Source organism: Sinohyriopsis cumingii, chromosome 11 (genome assembly GCF_028554795.1).
Source record: "Sinohyriopsis cumingii isolate HCF-2022 chromosome 11, ASM2855479v2, whole genome shotgun sequence".
NCBI lineage: Eukaryota > Metazoa > Mollusca > Bivalvia > Unionida > Unionidae > Sinohyriopsis > Sinohyriopsis cumingii.
This window is the reverse complement of record NC_142971.1, coordinates 45738437-45758968: the sequence shown is the minus strand read 5'-3', so window position 1 is coordinate 45758968 and position 20532 is coordinate 45738437. Positions and strand designations below refer to the sequence as shown.

At 34.7% G+C, this 20532-nt stretch overlaps 1 protein-coding gene across 3 annotated transcripts in view; it reads right to left on the bottom strand.

The window, feature by feature from the left end:
* The window catches only part of LOC149788056 (complex I assembly factor TIMMDC1, mitochondrial-like), a 28630-nt gene that overhangs the window by 5460 nt on the left and 2638 nt on the right, over nt 1-20532 (bottom strand). For 2 of the 3 annotated variants that reach the window (XM_089974342.1, XM_089974341.1), the window contains exons 3-6: nt 20253-20418; nt 14869-14957; nt 13806-13873; nt 5318-5396 (exon numbers count right to left, since the gene is read on the bottom strand). In XM_089974342.1, coding sequence (XP_089830468.1) covers nt 5318-5396; nt 13806-13873; nt 14869-14957; nt 20253-20418 — 402 coding nt within the window. The remainder of the gene's footprint in view (nt 1-5317; nt 5397-13805; nt 13874-14868; nt 14958-20252; nt 20419-20532) is intronic. The other variant, XM_089974343.1, reaches the window with a different exon arrangement.

Sequence of the window (20532 nt, the reverse complement as noted above, 5' to 3'; positions counted from 1 at the left end):
GACCCAAGACAATAAAAGCCTGCAATATATGTTAAATCGACCTCTTGTAACTGGTATTAAGAGATATGCATACAATCATCTAGTTTGATGATTTTAACCTGAACATTGCTTGAGAATCAAAAGATTATAAAAACCCTTTTTCTTTGAGCCAAGGTGACAATGACCAACAATTTAAAACAACTTTATGAAACATCAATTTTAGTAACAGTTACAAACTAAAATATTAGAAATATACAGTAATTAATAGTAGCAATAACTAAAAATCTTTGATCTTCCTAAAATTATCTTACATTTAATGCTTGTAATAGGGTTGTACATTTCGTCATTTTTGATATATCAGGGAAAAAATCTTATCTAAATGAGTGTGGGTGGGGCTTTGATCACATTTTGGAAAGATCAATACCTTAGGTTTAAACACTATAAACTCTGTCAAAGCATGTTGTATCAAACTAAAGTTACTATGCAATTAATATTTTTTTTCTTTGTCACTGTCATCTCAGTGTTTGACAATTTGACCCTAACATTAGTAGACTTACATTGTCTTACGTCAAGCAGAAACATTTTTGAAGGTACATGTACATGATTCAAGCACTGATAATTTGCGCAGAAACCATTTTTCTTCTTCCTACCACAGTGTCTTTAACCTTTTGAAATTTTGACCCCAAATCAACAGGCTTCCTTCTTAACAAAAATGCAAACCATAAACAAAGTCTAATCAAGGTCTGTGATGTAGAAATAATGCTACTGTACGGAAGCCATTTTTCTACTTCAATGAATATGACATTTGACCTTTTCAACCCAAAATCAATAAGATTCTTTCTTATGCTAAGTGCAAGTCATGAACAGTTTTGTTTGGTAGATGATGCACTGCTCAAGTTATAGCATGGAAACCATTTTTCTTCTTTCAGTCACAGTGATGTTCACCTAAGGTTGAAACAATATGCCTGTGCTTTGAGTAGATACATAGCGTAATAGAAAACTTATGACACATTATCAATATAAATTTCAATGGTAGGGTGGTGCCATTTCAGATGTGTTCATATATTAGTCATCTGACCTGGCATAATAACAAAAACACCTCCAAAATGTCTACCTGCTTGTAGCTGGAGATCCTAATTCAACTAACGAAGCCGATTCAGGCATCTCCAGTCGAAAAGGATGGAGTACTCCTTTTGAAAAAACAATTTTCATTTTGCACTGCATGAATGCTTTAAAAACATCTTACTACCAATTTCATGCCTTTCCTTAAATTTGGAAGGCATTAGTGTTATCTCTAAACAGGGGAAATTTCCTCTTATCTAGAACAGGTATGGGTGCAGAAGCAGAGATAACTAAAAACCTCACTGTACTTTCTGCAGATGCACTCGTTTCATTCATTATGCAAACCATCCACATCTTGAGGTATTGTGCAGAAATGAAATTCATCATGAACAAACAACATAACATAAAATGTTCCACCTTTTTCTGGGCATACAGATGGTGCTCTAGAACCTTATTTTTTGTGCTACCAGGTGAAGTGGGCGACTAAGTCACCTACGAAATGTAAACTTTGCCTTCTTCTGTTAGGAAAGCGAAAATGACTTTGCCCTGTGATTTTTTTTAGAGGTAGGTTGACTGACTATACTTTTGAGATGTCCCCTCGTCTTACCCAGGTCAATTCTAGTATTGTGTTGTAGCAAAATGTACTCATCAAGCCGTCAGTAGTGAAGCCTTGTTTTGATATAAATTACGCTGACAAACAAACTCTTGCACATTCACAGGCATGTGTTTTTATAGCTGACAGACCATCAACCTTTTCCGAGAGTAAGTTCATAACTATCACAGCCCAATTTCTGCACATTATCCTTTGATAACAAAAACATAAACTTGTATTTTGAAACTTTAACAATAGTGTGTAAATAGCAATTTGTGTTTTAAGATAAGAATCAGTGATCTAGATATTTTAACTGCCTCTTGTATACTATTTCGACATTAAATTAGTTTGAAATTCTAAGCGAACCTGTAAGTGGGACATAATGGTGGACATCACTATGTCTGGGAAGTACCAGTTTATTAGATTGTCTGTTTTTGTAAATCATCTGGCAAATGTATGCCAAAAAAATATACAATGCATATAAAGCAATGCCTAGGTATTATGTTATTTAAGATTTAACTTTAAAATGCAATTATGTAGGTCAGATAATACTATGTTGTGGAGGAATCTGTGTGAAGTGTTGCAAGGTCAAAGTTGTTTTCTGACTCGACTCATATTTGTGAAGATACGGAAAAAAAGCAGTGAAGCATATTCTGTTTAACCAACGACTAAAATTACTACAAGTACATAAACAAATAAAATAAACCATAAATTTGCAATCTTATCAATGGACTGTTGTAAGGAAGCTATATAAAATGAGTGATTACATTACATAAAACCCTCCTTCTAAAAATAGATGCACTCACGTCTGTGTTGATTCGGTTGGAAACAAGGGTTTAATTCATATGCAGACTATGAAGGAGCCATGTCTGTAATTTTATGCATTTTAGTATGTTATGTATGAGTAGTTACAATATTTTATCCGCAACAAATAAATGAGGACAAACCATATGAGCTGAAGACACATTTACCGCCATGTACAGAGCACAGGGGTTGTTTCAAATGGGCTTAGAAATCTTTGAAAGTGCTATTATTGTGAATTTTGTAGAAGGTATAAAAAAAAAAAATTACAAAAAAATTGATTAAGGCTAGGTGATTATGTATTTTTTACTAATTTGCAATTACAATAATGTAATCTGGTTACTCATGTAAAATTTGTTACAAGGTGGTTTCTACTATTCTTTTATAGTCATATGGCCAAAATGACTCTAAAAATAAAGTATTGCTTAAATTCACATCCACTTCTCCCTGTTGAGCTCTCACTTTTCCCTGTTCTGTCCAAAATGAGAAGTCACTTCTCCCTAAAATTCAAGTATAGCTTGAATACTGTATATAAAATCAAGGAGGCCAGTTAATGAAAAGGATAAAGTGATGTTTCATTGTGCAATCATCACTACCTGTTCCCCATCATCAACAGAAGGTTCCAGCTACCAGGCCTTGATTAATCAGAATCAGTAATTATAATCCTCTGTAACTGATTAATCTCAAGTAATAATAATGAGACACCATTATGAATACAAATATTTAAAATTAATCAATTACAATAAAAAATACAATATAATCAAGATTACTTTCTAATTACAACATGATTACCTTTTTCACGACAATGTGCTTATAACCTGAACTGATTTTAAATTCTTTTAAAACTACATAGTAAATAGATACATACACAATTCTGACAGTATCTACATTTTATACCAAATTTTATTCTGCTTTTCTACCACTGGCCTAATTTGTCTGATTTCAGCAAATAGCATGGTTTTAAATGACACGGCTCATGATAATCAGAAAAGTTCCCATCCATATACATATATTTATATATGGAAAAAGAAAAAGCTGAACAATACAATATCACATGTGCTATGGATGGAAGATATGGTATGTTAAAGTTCAGATAAAACTTTATTTGTCCCAGTTTAGTTTAGACTTTACTAGAATTAGGTCACTGCCATTTCCCCATGCTTCAAGCTGTGCTACTTGGGTCATAGAGTTACTCAGTGGCCATTGTTGTAATACTGAAAATGTGTTATTGTCTGTTTAAAACCAGCTATGTAGATTTCGTTATAAGGTGGGATGCTCATAGTTCCTAGCTATTAGTCAAGAGCTTGTTTTCTGCTCCAGAGGTATGACCCAGGTCCTTTGCTTGATGTACAGGTGCATTTCTCACCCCATGCACATTAAATGTATACAGTTATAGGGTAGGGATCTTAACAGTTTTTAAGTTATGTCCCTGGGCCAAATCTCCTACTCCAAGTGTATGCTCATGGTTCTGTATTGGATATATGTCATACTTAATTTTCCTCCTCTCTTCCAAACCTATATATAATTATATGGTGGGGACAATGACAGTTTCCAAGTTATGACCAGTTTCCAAGTTATGCAGGACCTGAGCGTATACTCCAAAATCCTTAACATTATATTACTGGTCTACTTGTAGGTCTTGAACTTAACTATCCCCACCTCTGAGGCCCCACCCTAGGGGTTACATCAAAATTTTAAAACCACTAGGTACATCTACATACCATGCCCAATCACATCTAGAGTTTCAAGTCAGTACTCCACCCATGTAGGATGAGATACACTATGCTACAAACAGAGATTGATAGAAGAGTGATTAATGGATGAACAGACATACACACAGCCAAGGCATAATTAAAAACATGCAAATAATGGTATTAATTAGATATCAGAAGACCATGTACTCAGTGCATATCAGTAGCTCTTGCTGTCATCTCTCATGTGACCAACAAAGTCCCAAAGATGAATGAATGTAAAGTTAAATAGGCAATGAAATAAAATGACTCTTTAATTTGGAGTAGCTACATCTGTTTGCCTCAAAAAAAGTCTTTGCTATTACTCAGCCACTCTTAAAAGCATAATACACATATATTTATTGGGTGATTTCACAATAAAACAAGGAACTTGATGGAATGTCTCACCTAGGGAATGTCTTACCTGCTCTGCTGTGGCATAATCCAAAAATCATACACAGTTGTTACAGTAAAAAAAAGTAGGTCAATGTGACATACTTTTTTTTTACTTGTAGTGAGTAGCGCCCCTCTAAATAAACACAACCTTCATGTTTCGTTACTGTACATACAACAGTGTAATTGACATAACTGACACTGAGCAAAAAACATTGAACAACACATAATTGACATTGAGCAAACATTTTGACACGTAGGACAATGCCATTGAAAAAGTGATTATGCTTATGCTTTGCTAGCAACACATGATATATTCTAAGGCAATGAAAAGCAGTAATTACATTCAAAAAGTAATTTATTTTAATCAATTATTCCACCCAAAAATCAGTAACTGTAATCAACATTTTCAAAAGTAAACGCAATTTATATTATTACACCTGAAAGTAAACAGAATTCTTTACTGCCCTACTTTGTACAAATTTACTTGTAAAAGTTCTTTAATGAAACATTTCTTGCCATATAATTATTATTCAAATTACATGTCAAATCTAAATAATGTCTTAATTTAAAAAAAAATTGTAAACACCATTTGAAGAATGAGGACATAAATGTTGAATTTGTCCAATTTTACCACTTTGATCAATATATACCAAGTTAAGTTTCCATAATATAAAAGTAGTTTGCAAAGTCAAGAAATAAAAATGGATAGATATTTTTCAACATAAAATGCTTTGAGCTATATTTGATAATTAGTTACCCAAAAACAGCGCCAACTATAGAACCAACAACAAATCCCTTCAGTCCAAGATTCATCTTCATTAAACCTCCAGTTACACCTACAAGGGAGATAAACATGTAATTTAAAAAGGTGATCAACACATATATCATAAATACAGAGGTTTTCTAAACCATAAATTTGCCTGCTTGAAAATTGTGTACTATGGACTTTGATGAAATCTATAGAGAAATATACTGACAAATGGGTAAACATCAAGTAAATTGTTATTATATTTAACAGGAAAAAACAAACAGAAATACAAGAAACCCTGGACCTGCTTAAAAAAAAATACATACAAAGTATTGCTTTAAAAAGTATAACCTTAAATCAAAAGTTGAAAGACAGAAAGAATTATTTTAGCTTCATAAAAATTCTTCCAATGTATGAACTAAAACCATCAAGGGATTTAGAAAATATAAGCAAATGAAAAAACCTGAACCAAAAACCTTAACACAAAATTGCTATGACTGTGACATATACCCTTATGTCAAATGGGCAAGCATGCTTGAAACCATTTTAGCTGCCTTAGCTTCAAATTGATTAATTCAAGGTATGAAAAATTACATCAAACAGTTTAGGAAATAGACAAATAGGAAGTAAGCAAATGAAATTTGTTTTAGTCAAGACCTTAATGCATTTTCTGTTATTAAGGTCCTTAGGTGAAGTGGGACAGTGTGAAGACACTATGATTTTTTAACAATTCACATTGATTCATCCCAAATACAAAGAAAATCCCTCAACGGGTTTAGGAAATACTACTACTACTACTACTACTACTACTAATGACTTAGTAGATAATGATATATGATGAGACATGACAGATTTTTGTGTACGCGAACAAACATGCTTCTATGCAAATTTAAGAATTGTTCATTGAATATCAAAATTAGATTATTCAAATCTTATTGTTTCACTATGTATTGTGCTCCTCTGTGGACAAACTTTAGTGAATGTATGAAAAGAAAACTAGTCATGGTTATAATAATAGTCTTCGTTTTATATTAGGTCTTCCTAGGTGGAACAGTGCCTCCAACGTGTCTGTAAATTATAATATATTCAATTTTGATGAAGTAATGAGAAAGTATGTTTTCTCAATGATGACAAGAATATCTAGTAGTAAGAACTGTATACTGAAATCTCTATGGAACTATGACATTCATTTAAATTCTCATATTATTAGTAGATTACTCTTTAAATATACCACTTAATTTCATTCTTAACAATGCAGGGCACAGTTAATTGTGTAGATGTATCTGTATACATGATATATATGTTTTATGTTTACAATGTTTTTACTTTATATCTGTATTTTAATTCAGATGTATGGACTATGTAGCCTGAAATAAAGAATTCTTATCTTCTAATCTTAGTACAGCACCTAATCTTTACAAGCTCTAAGTGCTTTACAATATTTGTTATAAGTGCAGATACAGAGACTGAAATTAAACACAAAACAAAGCTGAAAATAATTAAGGTAAGGAAACACTGTGTTGTTGTTGTAGGGTTTAATGCCATTTTTCATCACAAGATAAGCTATACATGGCAGCCAGTATAACTGGTGGTGGAAGAACCAGGGAAAACCTCAGAAAGAACCACCGACCCACGAGCTATTGGCAAGCTTTCTCACATACCCACATTGGCCGAACCCATGCAGACAGAGGTGAGATGGCAATGATCCACACTGGTGAGCGCTTTAGACCACTTGAGGCCCCGAAACACTGTTAAGTCTTAAGTCTCTTCTTGCAGTTGAAATAGACTGCCACAATGGCCAAATCTTCTTGCAGTTGAAATAGACTGCCACAATGGCCAAATCTTCTTGCAGTTGAAATAGACTGACACAATGGCCAAATCTTCTTGCAGTTGAAATAGACTGCCACAATGGCCAAATCTTCTTGCAGTTGAAATAGACTGCCACAATGACCAAATCTTCTTGCAGTTGAAATAGACTGCCACAATGGCCAAATCTTCTTGCAGTTGTAATAGACTGACACAATGTCCAAGTCCAAATCATTTCAGGCAGCGAACCATGGTATGCAAAAACACTGTCCATAGGCCTTTTATGGGAATAATAAGGATATGAGTGTCAGAAGATCATAAGAGTCTAGAAGGATTTACATGGAGATCAGATAGGCATTTTGGACTCGAGTCAGTCATCCAAATGTACCACAGAGAACAGATTTTGTGCTTGATTCTGAAGCAAATGGGTAGCCAGTGGAGGGTACAGAGCAAGGGGGGGGGGGGGGGGCGAGGAGTGCATAGTACTTGGTACTCTAAGGATAATCTGAGCAGCTGAAGTTTCTGAAGTAGATATTAAGAAGAATCAGACTAAAGAGAATTAAAGCGGACCAGTCTAGAAAGTACTAAGGAACACACAAGTGTTTAGTGGTATCAGCTAAAAGAAAACTGAATGGAGATGATGTGTATTAGCTCCAGATATGCAGTTTTGCATATGTTCATGTTGGTGTAATGGGAGAGTATTGTCAAAAGTGATAACAAGATTTTGTACTTATTGTGTAACAAGCTAATAAAAACTTATACCAAATCTTAAAATATAAATTGTATAACTGGGAGCTTGATCCAAGGTCAAGGCAGCATATGTGTGTCACTAAATGAACTGTCTTAGCTTCATAAGCATCAAAAGTATGAAAAACATTCATTCAGGGGTTAGCATAATATATGCTAATAAGAAAAAAACAAAACATTAATGTAAATTTTGCATGCCTTGGACCTTGACAATACAGCAATCTACATAAAAAAATTCTTTAACACAAGCTGGCTTTACACGAATCTAACAATGAATTAAACTGCAAGAGTAACGTGAGTTGTAGATATGCATCTCTTTAAATGATGATCCTAACATGAACAAAGTTTCATGGTGATTCACTGAAAACTTCGACCTAGTTGTGTTCATAAGATTTTGTCATAGTCGTTATAAGGACTGATGTGGATAAAAGGCATTAACTCTAACACAAATCCAAAGAACAGAAAGATTTGGTGATATGCACATCTGATGATCATCATCACCATATGCCCATGTTTTATGGAGTTCCAGTGAAATCTGTGAGACCAGCTGTAGTCAGAAGATTCATACACTGCATGCAGCTTCAAAGTTGAAAAGGTCAGTAACTCCTATCAAACAACTCTTACAGGTTAATTTCTCTTTTACAAGCTAGGTGTCTACTGTTAGCCCAGTTTAAAACAGAATTTTACTTGAGGGATGCTCATGTTACATGGAAAGGTGGGATTAATTGTAATCTGATAAGAAAAAAACATAATCTACTGAAAACAAAATCTTATTTCTCCATCAAATACATTGCCTGATCACATTATATCAGGAGAATAGATAAGCGAAGGTGGAAATGGTGAACACCCTACTTCTACCTGTTTCTCTCAGTGGGCATGTGACTGCTTTACTAATAGGATGAACATCTCCTAGATTAGTACAACAAGTGACAATTTGTTTCTAAGGATCTGTGGGAGATACCTGTGGAACTCAACACTAGACTGTCTCACTGTCAAAAGTTCCCAAGTGCAAGTTCAGGTCTAGGTCAAAGGCTGTACTTTCACAGTCTGTAGCTACCACTCCTTGCAAAGGCCATGTCATGCAATGGCAACTTGAAGTGTAACAGTTAAGTACAGCACCCAAAAATTTCTCTACTAAAATTAAATGTTACTGATTTAAATCACATATGATAATAATGAATAGTACAGTAATTTTGAAAAACATGCACAGAAATTCAAAAAAAATGTTCTATGCACCTTGTAAAACAACATTTTGTCTTTCTGTACCATTCAAAAAGACATGTTGGTGATTAAACTTAAGATATAGAATTTATCGGGATTGTCCAGAGCAGTGGTTTCCAACCTTTTCGAGTACGATGATCTCTTCTTAACTTCCTAAACAATTGTGCCAACCCTCACATGCTACCTGTTGTACCTCTAGGCTCCCCTGGAATAACCCTGTGGCTCCCAACGGGTCAGCAACCAACATTTGAGAACAACTAATTGAGAGGTCATCTTTACCGGATGGCAGCAAAAGTTGAAACTGGTTTAAACCAGGTATAATGATAGCCATCCATTGGGTAGAAAGGGGAGCTAACCTTGCCATATATATATGCATATGCAACCTTAAACAGTCAGTTAACCAACCCATTCATAAACATGGTCACATTTTAGACTGGATTCTTCATAGATCTGATGATAACATTCTACGGTCCTCCCTGGTATCCCATGACCTTGCATCAGATCACCTCTGCATTATAAGCCATCTTGACATATCAGTCCCTAACCCTCCACCTTTATCTGCTACTAAGAGAAACCTCCGTATGATAAATAGAACCAAACTAATGCACGACATCCAAGCTAACCTCACAACTTGCTTACTGCCTACCACAGCACAACTTGATAACTGCCTGCGTTCATTGCTTGACAAACATGCCCCAGCTACCAAGTGCAGAGTATCAATTCAAAAGTGTTCTCCATGGTATAGCAGTGATAGGGACCAGCTTCGCACTGCTAAAAGAGACTGCCATAAAGCTGAGAGGCTCTGGCTTTCCACCAGACTCACTATTCATAAGCAAATCTATGAAGCCGCTAAGAAGAATGTCACAAATATAGTCCATGCAGTGAAATAAGCCCACAACACTACTAAGATCATGGAAAGTTCCAGCTGCAAAGAGCTCTTTGAGATTACTAACAAGCTAATGTCAAGGAACAAACCTACACCACTTCCAACTACCTTCTCTCTAGTCGACCTTCCAGATATGTTTGCAAATTTCTTCCGTGACAAAGTATAACCCATTAGAGATAAGCTTGACACCACAATTTCAACTGACTCGTTGTCACCATACAGCTGGGATATAGAATTTGAGCGGCAACCGTTAGCAGCATTTGAACGTGTCTCTATGGATTTCGTACGTTCAGTCCTGATAAAGAGTGCACTAAAGTCATGTGAAATTCCAACATCACTGCTGCTTGAGTACTTAGATCCAGTATTGCCATCACTAACTGATGTTATTAATACCTCTCTCTAATCCGAGGAATTCCCATCATTTTTCAAAACTGCCATTGTAAAGCCTCTGCTGAAGTAACTAACATTAGACCATAACGATTTAAATAACTACCACCCAGTTTCTAATCTCCCATTCATATAAAAAATCTTAGAAAAGGTTGTTCTATCCCAGCTTGTATCTCATCTGAATTCAAAGTCTCTTTAGCAATGTACAATCTGCATATCGCTCTTGCCACAGTACTGAAACTACTCTTCTACAAGTAGTTAATGACATTCTTTCTGCATTGGATAGCAGAAAGATTACAGTCCTCACCCTCCTTGATTTGTCTGCAGCATTTGACACAATAGACCATGATATATTACTTCACCGTCTCCAGCATGTATTTGGTATTCATGATACTGCTTTACTGTGGTCCTACTTGGTCAACAGGACATAAACTGTATCTGCAAATGGAATACACTCCAGCCCAGTTGATCTATGTTGTGGTGTTCCACAGGGTCTGTTCTTGGACCTGTTCTCTTCATTCTGTACACTCAGTCACTCTCAAGTGTCATAGATCATCATCCAGTGTCTCGCCAATTGTACGCTGATGACACCCAAATATACAAATCTAGCCACACAACTGAAGTTGATGCTACCATCCAAGGTGTAGAGAGGTGCATTTCTGATGTGAAATCATGGATGACATGTAACAAGCTGCAGATGAATGATGATAAAACTGAGGCCCTTCCTATCACAACATAAAGACTTTTTCATTCACATCCTTTACCTCAAACAATAAATATCAGCAACACCAACATTAAATTCACACAATCAGTATGAAACCTAGGTGTTACTCTGGACAGTACTCTCACTGCACCAACATGTCATGAACATAAGCAAGGCTGCATATCTTGAGCTGAGACACATCAGCTCAATTCGCAAATATCTTTCAGTTGATGCTACTAAAACACTTGTGTATTCATTAGTACTTTAAAGACTGGACTATTTTAACTCAATTATGTCTGGTTCATCTCAATATCTGCTCCAGAAACTTCAAAAAGTTCAAAACACAGCTGCTCAGATCATACCTACAGTACCACGATCAGAACACACCTCCCTGCTGCTCTGTACCCTACACTGGCTATCCATTCAATCCAGAATCAAACACGAAATTTGTTCTCTGTGCTACGTTTCACTGTCTGACTCTAGTCCAACATACCTCTCCGACCTCACCCATGTACACACCAGCAAGATACTTGCGCTCCTCTTTTGACAATCATATACTCATTATTTCCACTATGAAAACAGTCATATGGACAGCGTTCTCTTGCATAACAGGGCCCAGCAATGTGGAATGACTTGCCCAGTGAACTTAGACACAAAGACACAGTGATCACATTCAAGAGGGCTCTCAAAATTCACTTATTCTGACTGCAAGAACAAACTTAAAGACCTAATAATGTTTCCTACCTTAAATATTCTCAGCATGTTTTTTTAAAAAATGTTTTCTAATTTCATGGTGTTTGTTTTTGTAATCATATCATTATATGTTTTTTATCTTATAGGTGTTCTCTAATGTTGTAAAGCGCTTAGAGCTTCTAAAGATTAGGCACTACACAAAGTTCTCATTATTATTGTATATGTATATATATATATATGGACAGAAAGACATTGTTTTGGTCTTTTCAAGAAGGCTGGATTCAGAGAAACCAAAGAAAGTTATCTTAATGTGATGTGATCAGGTACTGTATTTGATGGAAAAACAGGGCTAGCTTAATTGTAATGCATTCTCTCAGCAGCATTGTTAATAACATCTGTTCACAAAAATCTAAGCTGTAAATTCGAGCCAATGAATGAATGATTAACAATATTTGCCTCTCAAAAGTGGAACTAGATGATGGCAACTATATATGAATAGCACAGCAAAATGTACAGGCTTTATACAAATGTTTGTTCAACAAAAAATTGCATTTTTCACTATTTTGTCAAACTGGGTAGATTTCCCCAAGGTTACATGATATCTGTTAAGTCTGTTATCTTCCTTCTGTAACGTGGCAATTAATGTATAATAATTTTGTTCTGATTATTCCATCAATTTCATCCACTTTCTCAAATATTTCCTCCACTTTTCAAATATTTTCCTGAAGTCTTTACACATAGACCTCTCTTCACCTCAGGTACATTCACCCTATTTGTCAACAAAACATCTTCCTTTGATAACTGAAACAATTTTCAATAAAGGTTTTCATTACTGCTGAAGGAGACTGCATGGTCTCTCAAGGGTGGTGAAAACTTACGTCTGCAAAGAAGGAGTTGTGACTTCCAAAGGAACAAAAATAAATGCTACAGATTTTATGTAAGCACATTCAATGCCATATAGTCATCTTCTCAATATGCTGTACCAACTAAAGTCTCTGTAATAATCCTGGATTACCTCCCTTTCTCATAGTCACAGTGCAGTGTGCTTTGTAATTCATTTAACTTAGGATATACACTTTGATTCAAAAATGTTTTTGGGGAAAACTTTTATTCTTTTGTGGAAAATTCTGTATCAGTTTATTATGACTGGGCTCCAAAACTGAAACAAATTGATTGCCATCTTTAAAATCAGAATTAAAATTAAAATTTAAAAAATTTAAAATGCTGATGACTGTGAGTAATTATAACTAAGAAAAGAATGATTTTTATGTCATAGGCACCTAATTCTTAAATACAATATTTAAACAAATAAAGGTTGCAGACTGGCTCAAAATTATTACTGGAATTCTTTTTAATATAAACTGTATGCAACAGTAACCTCATGTGTAGAATGATTTTCATTGTATCACTATCACTGCAGGTACTGTTGCATGCAAATGGAAGAGATCTGACCTGGCCAAATTCTTATCATGGAATTTTTAAAAAGAGTCATGCAGCATGTCATTTTCATCATTTTAAATGTTTCCTCTTGGCTGAAATAAGCATGTTTTGACTGCCTTATGATTAAAGTATAATAAATTAGCCAAAAATTAACATTCCAGTCTAATTAGTTTGTTTATGTCTATATATGCCAGTTTGTGTCAATATATGCCAGTTTGTGCCTATATGCACCAGTTTGTGCCTATATATGTCCACCTCATCAGCAGAAGGGGTATAATAAAATCCAACAAGGAAACATATACAGAACCAGTGATATCTCAATTGTCACAGATATCTAAGTTGAATACTGAATGGCTATTGATGTTTTGTCAACAACAAAAATATATACGTATTCGGTCACATCTCATTCTTGGATGAAAATGATGAACATCAGTTATCTAAGAGCCCTAATTTTTCATCTGGTTCCAAGTCTTTTGGCATTCAAAGGTTTCACATGCCTTATTCTCCAGAAAAGTGTAGAAAACTGATCTGACTAGAAATTTCCAATTCATAGTGTTTTTGTTTACACTGAAACTGAAAACCAATGTTTTCAACTGGATTTTCATACATCTTACCTCCAGCTATGATATATTCCAGTAGACTGGACTTGTTTCTGTATGTGGCAATAGACTGAGATACCATTCTGAAATAAAGATAAAATCTAGTCTCACGAACATGTTCCAGTAAAAAGAAATCTATTGTTTATGACCTAATACACCTTAATCAACTGAAAACTAAAACAAAAGGTTTGAACCTATATCACTACAAGCAGTTTTAAATTTCACTTTGCTTATTTTAATGACTGATAATAAATGTCAACTAGTAACTCTCAATTTAGTGATTACACTACTTTAGCCACGACCTACACAGTCTTATCTTGTATGAAAACAACCACAGCAAAGAAATTTATTTATATTGATAAATGAAAGGATAAAAGAAGTTTACAACCATTCCTGTTTCAATAACTTTCAATATTCTTTTGGCATTCTTTTGTGCCTCAAACATCAATAAGCAGCCAAATAGTTATAATTCTTTACAGACAGGTTGCATGGCAAGCACATTTATTATCTATTATGTTGTTGGTGTTGTTGTTGTAGGGTTTAATGCCCTTTTTCAGCACACGATAGGCTATACATGGTGGACAGTATTAAATGATGGAGGAAGAACCCGGGAAAACCCTTGGAAAGAACCACTGACCCACGAGAAGCTACTGGCAGGCTTTCTCACATACCCACATTGGCCAAATGTGAGACTTGAACCCACGCAGACAGAGGTGAGATGGCAGTGATCCGAAATGGAAAGCGCTTTAGACCACTTGAGGCCCCTTACCTATTGTGTATTCACATAAATGTTTTAAAAAATTCAGACTTGTCCCCGATGGATCATGCCCACTTTGCCAGTTAGTTTTACAACCTTCATTTCATTTCTTCTGTGGTCTTTGATGAAATTATTTGCAAAAAACTTTTGAGGATTCATCACTGGGAAACACAGTCATTTACAAATATTCTGACTTGTTGTCAACTGACAATAAGACAAGCACTTTGACAGCAGTTATCTTGTCTTCTGTGACAATCTGATGCCAAGACAAACATAATACATGAATGTGAACTAAACAAAAGGAAAATGTCAATCACTTACAAAAATGAACCGACAAATACTCCCACTCTAAATGACCACTTAAATCCTCCCCGGAACATGTATAACCATATTGTGTCCATCATAAGTCTCTGAAATATACAAACCAAGAAGAGGAAATTACAAACAACTTATGCATTAAGTGAAGTCGAATTTCCTGAGGTAGATACATACAGTAAGAAACCATCTTTAAAAGCAGTCAAATTACAGGATGCCTTTCAATTCAAACTCAGTGACCTTCACTAGATTGCCATTTATTATTTGTTTTTCCCAATTGTTTACTCCTCTCACTGTATTTGACTTTATTGTAAATAATAATAAAAACTCATTATACTATACAAAGGTTGTTTTCCCAACAGCTTCCATCTAAGGCTGTCTCAGAAGTGATTTGTTTTCAAACTAATTATTTTTACTTATACTGATTTATCTTGATAACCATATCCTGTTGGTATCAGGTTAATATATCGTGTCTCACTGATGTGAAGTTTCTATAAATACTCCATACCATGTCAGCATGAGGTTTATATACCTTACATCTCAGTCATGCCAGGTTTCTGGGTATATAAACATCACAATGAAGACACACTGCATTTGTTGAACCAGTGCATTTTTCTGAATTTTTCACTTTGATGAGTTACAACGACCAACAAAACTGGTCAGGGAATGGGAGCAACTGGACCATCTAAACATATGGGAAGGAACACCTCCATTTTTCTACAGGCTGCATTTTCTATTTGTTCATAGCTGACTGGCATATTTGCTGTGCAGTTGATATAAAACTATCTCTGCTTTTTAAAATCCTTCTGTATAGCAACTTATTAGATAGCTTAAACAATACCAGGTAATGTATTCTTCAAAACAAGCGACCATACTGCAGCAATTACAAAATCTAAACAAAAAGCCCCAAGAGGGCACAATATCATTCAACTGGCTTACATACATATATATAACAGCTGACCATTCCACTAAGCCTTCTTTGTAGTATGTACTGCAGTGTTAAAAAATCTGATAATCCAATGCCTGGGGCCACTCGGATTTCAGATTTGGCCCTGCGGTATTCTAAGTGAAGTGACTGTCAGGCTTGTCAAAACAATCTAATTTGCCTGAGAAAACTTTGATCTCACTTACAAAACGTAGAATTTTATTTTAAAATTGTTGAAGGACTAGTAAGTTATCAACATTTATCCCCATGTATGTTCTTACCCGTATGAAGATCATATTTCTATTGAAAGCTGTAAACTCTGTGAACAAAGTAAAGTGGGCAACAGATTGTCTGGGTTACCTATAACTGATGCTATCTTGTCTTTAAGATACATGTGATTCTATCTATGATAGGATAAAAATACAATCTGTATGGACATCTACTGCACATAATGTTTTATACCTGAAAACTACAGCTTTTGAAATATAAACAATTTTATTTAAATTGAAAAAAAGAAGAAAACAAATGATATTCTATCTACGCATTACAGAAACCAGTCAGAACCAGTCTGACTTTGTTCCAGCAGTCATTGTGACTGGTACAAATGGTACATGGCATAGTAATTTGTTTAAAGCTAACATGTGTACACTGATTACCTTACTGTTGTTACCTGAAGAGTTTAGGACAAATGTATGATGTTTTTGAGGCATTATAGTTAATACAAGGATCAAAGCTGGTTCATGATGGCTTCCAAGTCTTTGATTAAAAATGGGCTGTCCTTTGGCAGAGGGGGGATAAAAGAGAAAGACCAAACAAAAATATGATTTTGTTAGAAACACATAACTACTGAAACACTGGTTAAACAACGTAGCTGCACCTTTCAACAACATCAAAAGTGTCAAGAGGAACTATGTAACACAAGACACGTGTCAGATGCTAATTAATGCTCTACTGATCCAATGAGTAATGATGACATTGATAGAGCAACTGAGCACCGGTTGACATCAGAAGACAAGTCAATTTAAAATGATTTTGTGTATTTTTTTTCAGTGTAAAACTTAGGGCCTTTTTGGGAACATGGGATTAGAGTCCAGTCTTGTAGAATTTGAGTCACCGCTTGTGATTTTTTAAAGTCACCAGCCCTGGTCTGAAATTTCTTTTCTTTGAGTACTGTATAGTACATACGTAAACCAATGCTCAAACTTTACCCCATATTGCTTTTACCTACTTTACTACAGTCTGATTTTAAAACATTCCAAAGGCACAAAATGTGCTGGCTCTTAATCATCCACAAACTTAAGAAGTTGGTTGGTCATTAGGGGTTTAATGCCATTTTTCAACACATGATAGGTTTGCTATAAATGGTTGCCAGTATATTTGTGGAGGAAAAATTCTAGGAAAACTCCTGGAAGCAACATTGACCCATGGGAAACTACTGGCTACCTTCCTCACATATCCACACCAAAAAAGTCAGAGACAAGAACCCATGCAGGCTGAGGTGAGATGTCAGTGATCTATAAAGGCAAGCACCTTAGACCACACTACCACTCGGGGACCCTAAGAAGTTTATAGACAAAGCTTTAATATGTGGTATGCTGTATCACATGGTTTTCACATGAACTGAAGCTATAATTCAAACAGTTTTATTATGCCATGGTTTTTTTAAACTTGTTTTCTTAAATTTCGAAGCATTTCTTGAGAAAAGAATATTTTTGTAATCAAAAAAAAATATTGTTAGCACAAGATATAATTTTTAATTCTGAGTAATGGCACAGAATATAAGAAATGCCATAAAATAATGCACAATACATGTGATACATAAATGACACATATTTCAGGCACTTTAAGATGGAATTATTAGCAACTGCAAATTTTAACAACTATACCATATTTGTTTCTAAACAATTACCAGTGGCAATGACTTTACAAATAATTCTCTGCAAATAAAGTTTTAAAACTTTCACATGGTTTTTACAAAAAAATATGTTCTTGTTGGAGCAAAATCAATATTATTAATAAACATAATTACATGTACTTGCACACAAATATCTATAACTGCATAAAAAAATTCCAATTTTTAATTATATCTTTGCACATAGCTTATGCTAGCCTACAATTGCACATTTTCTCTAACATCATTTCTATTTTATACTTCTTCCATGATAAATTACAAATTATTTATTTTGATCACTAGCATATCAGGAATGGCAGTGTATCAGAGTTCACATGCTAAACATACAACCAAAAAGGTGGAGGTTGAAACCCAGTGTCAACTACTGTGGTGTAAGCCTGGGCAAAACATTTTAATCCAATTGCCTTGACACCAAATGTTGCTATGTCCTCAAATACCAAGCCAAACCAAAGCATACCAAAGCCTATGGTGTACTATTGTTCATTTTTATAAAATGCACTAATGAAATGCATGCATCTTGTATTCTAAACTCGATTTTTGCTTTGTAATATGTGTCACAAATTGACCTAAAATTATTTACTAATTTCATTTATGCATTAAATAAGATTAGTTTTTCAACATAATAAAGAAACGCAAGAAGCTGACTGTAGAATACAAACTCATGTAAGCACAATGACCATGAAAGTGGTGTAATAGTTCTCACCAGGCAGGAAGCTTGTGTGCTTCATGATATGTAGCGGATACTACGGACAGGAGCTAAAACATGGACATTTAGCGCAGTCACATTAAAGCATGAAAAATTGTTGGGAAAAGTGTTTTTGCAAACAGTTTAGAATTTTACATTTGGGAAGTAGTTTTTTGGGGGCCATCCATTCATCCATTCTGTGACAATATGGGTTACAAATTTTTTTAAGGCAAAGAAACTGGTTAACTCCAAAATCTTGATCCCCAGCAGTCAATATAATGGATTACTACCATTGCTTTCCTTTAGTGACAGAGAGGTATGTTAAAAGAAAATTAAATTGCTTGCATCGTATATGAATTTAGATACATTCTGACATTGGCAAATTTTATATTATTTATTTTATGCTAGACTTTTGAATTACTGGATTTTTCAATTAAAATTAAAGTTATAATTCACTAGAGTGAATTATGAGATCTATTTTCAGTGCTGTATCAATAACAAGATAGCTTGAAATTCAAATTTATTCTTAGATGCTTATGTGACCATGTGTTAAATGACTGCCTAATGTTAAAGTTGACTCCAGTTCAAATCCAACAAGGCACTAATAATTTTTTCTTAATGCACCATTTTCTTGAATTTGGAAAGAGAATTATATAACTGTTTACATTTTCTGTGCTTGCCAATAGCTTCTTGTGTGTCGGTGGTTCTTTCTGGGGTTTTCCCGGGTTCTTCCTCCACCATTAATACTGGCCACCATGTATAGCCTATCGTGTGTTGAAAAATGGCGTTAAACCCTACAACAACAACAACAACATTTTCTGTGTGAATAATCATAAAACATGGCTGAACATAAATGGTAAACCACAGATTAAATTGTGGGATTCAGTGCTGCTACTTTAATCTGTTATACAACTACACACAGTTCATCTTGCAAACCAATACGTTTGAGCATAAAATAAAAAGAAAACTTCCTGACCTGTGTTGAAAAATAGTATCTTGTGCTCAGAACTACTTTTTACTGTAAACAAAGAATGTAATCATGTAGCAGATAGTGGAGCATTTATTACATTTCTGTGGATGAACTAGGTAAGCTGTTTAAGCCATTTGAAAGTACACATGATAAAGGTGATAATGTGGTTGAGCTGAGTCGTAAAAGTATATTTCAATCAAATGACTGAATATGATATTCACAATGTTCAGCGATGGCTTTATGACAAGAAACGTGAGACACACAGTACTAAAAATATCATTCTGATCTTTTTAAACTCTTATTTAGGAGAGATGTTCACAACAATATGAAAATCAAATGATTCACACTATGAGCCATGCTCTCTTGAATTTATAAAAGACATAACAGAAAGGCATATTAAAGCCAAGGACTATCCCATTATACATGTCAGTCCAAGCACTAAATTAACAAAATGGGCAAATGAAGGCAGGTTTTGGCAGAAAAGCCTTGGAGCCAATTAGCCATTTCTATGATAAAGCCTTATTTCTGCTGGTGAGATGGGCTCTCACATTCCCAGTTGCTTTCCAATTTCCCCATTTTACTATTTTCAGAAAATGTTTTCATTTAAATTGCTAAAATTATGCCGGTCATGTAGCTTGGGTCCCTCCAACAATGTGCATGCTAGTGACAAGGTATAAAAACAGAATATAATAATGACATAACCCTATCATTAAATTATTATATTTTTGTGTAATGAATCTGAACACTGCCTTGCTGACACATTGCTCAGTAAAAGACTTGGTAGCTCATAACAAATTATTATAATTCATATGATCATTGTTATATAGCGCGAGTAATGTATTAAAACACTTTAATTTAAGAGGGAATAATGATACTTCTACTTGCTATGAATACTTACATTTGCATGCATTTTACTTCTAAACTGGCTAGCTTTGTTCCTGTCTATAAAGTCTTGTCTACCATGCATGCCACTTATTGTTGCCATAACAAGGAAAGTAAACGCTGCTGCTTTGTAGGTATTTGAGTAGATAAACATTAGACTGTCGCTGTAATCATTTTTGTGACTGAAAGAGAAGAAGTGTAAACTATAGTAGCATTTCTATCAATCAATTTGTTCATCATGCATCAGAAACAGTAAATGCAGGATTATCAATGGTGTATTATAGGCTGATCAACAT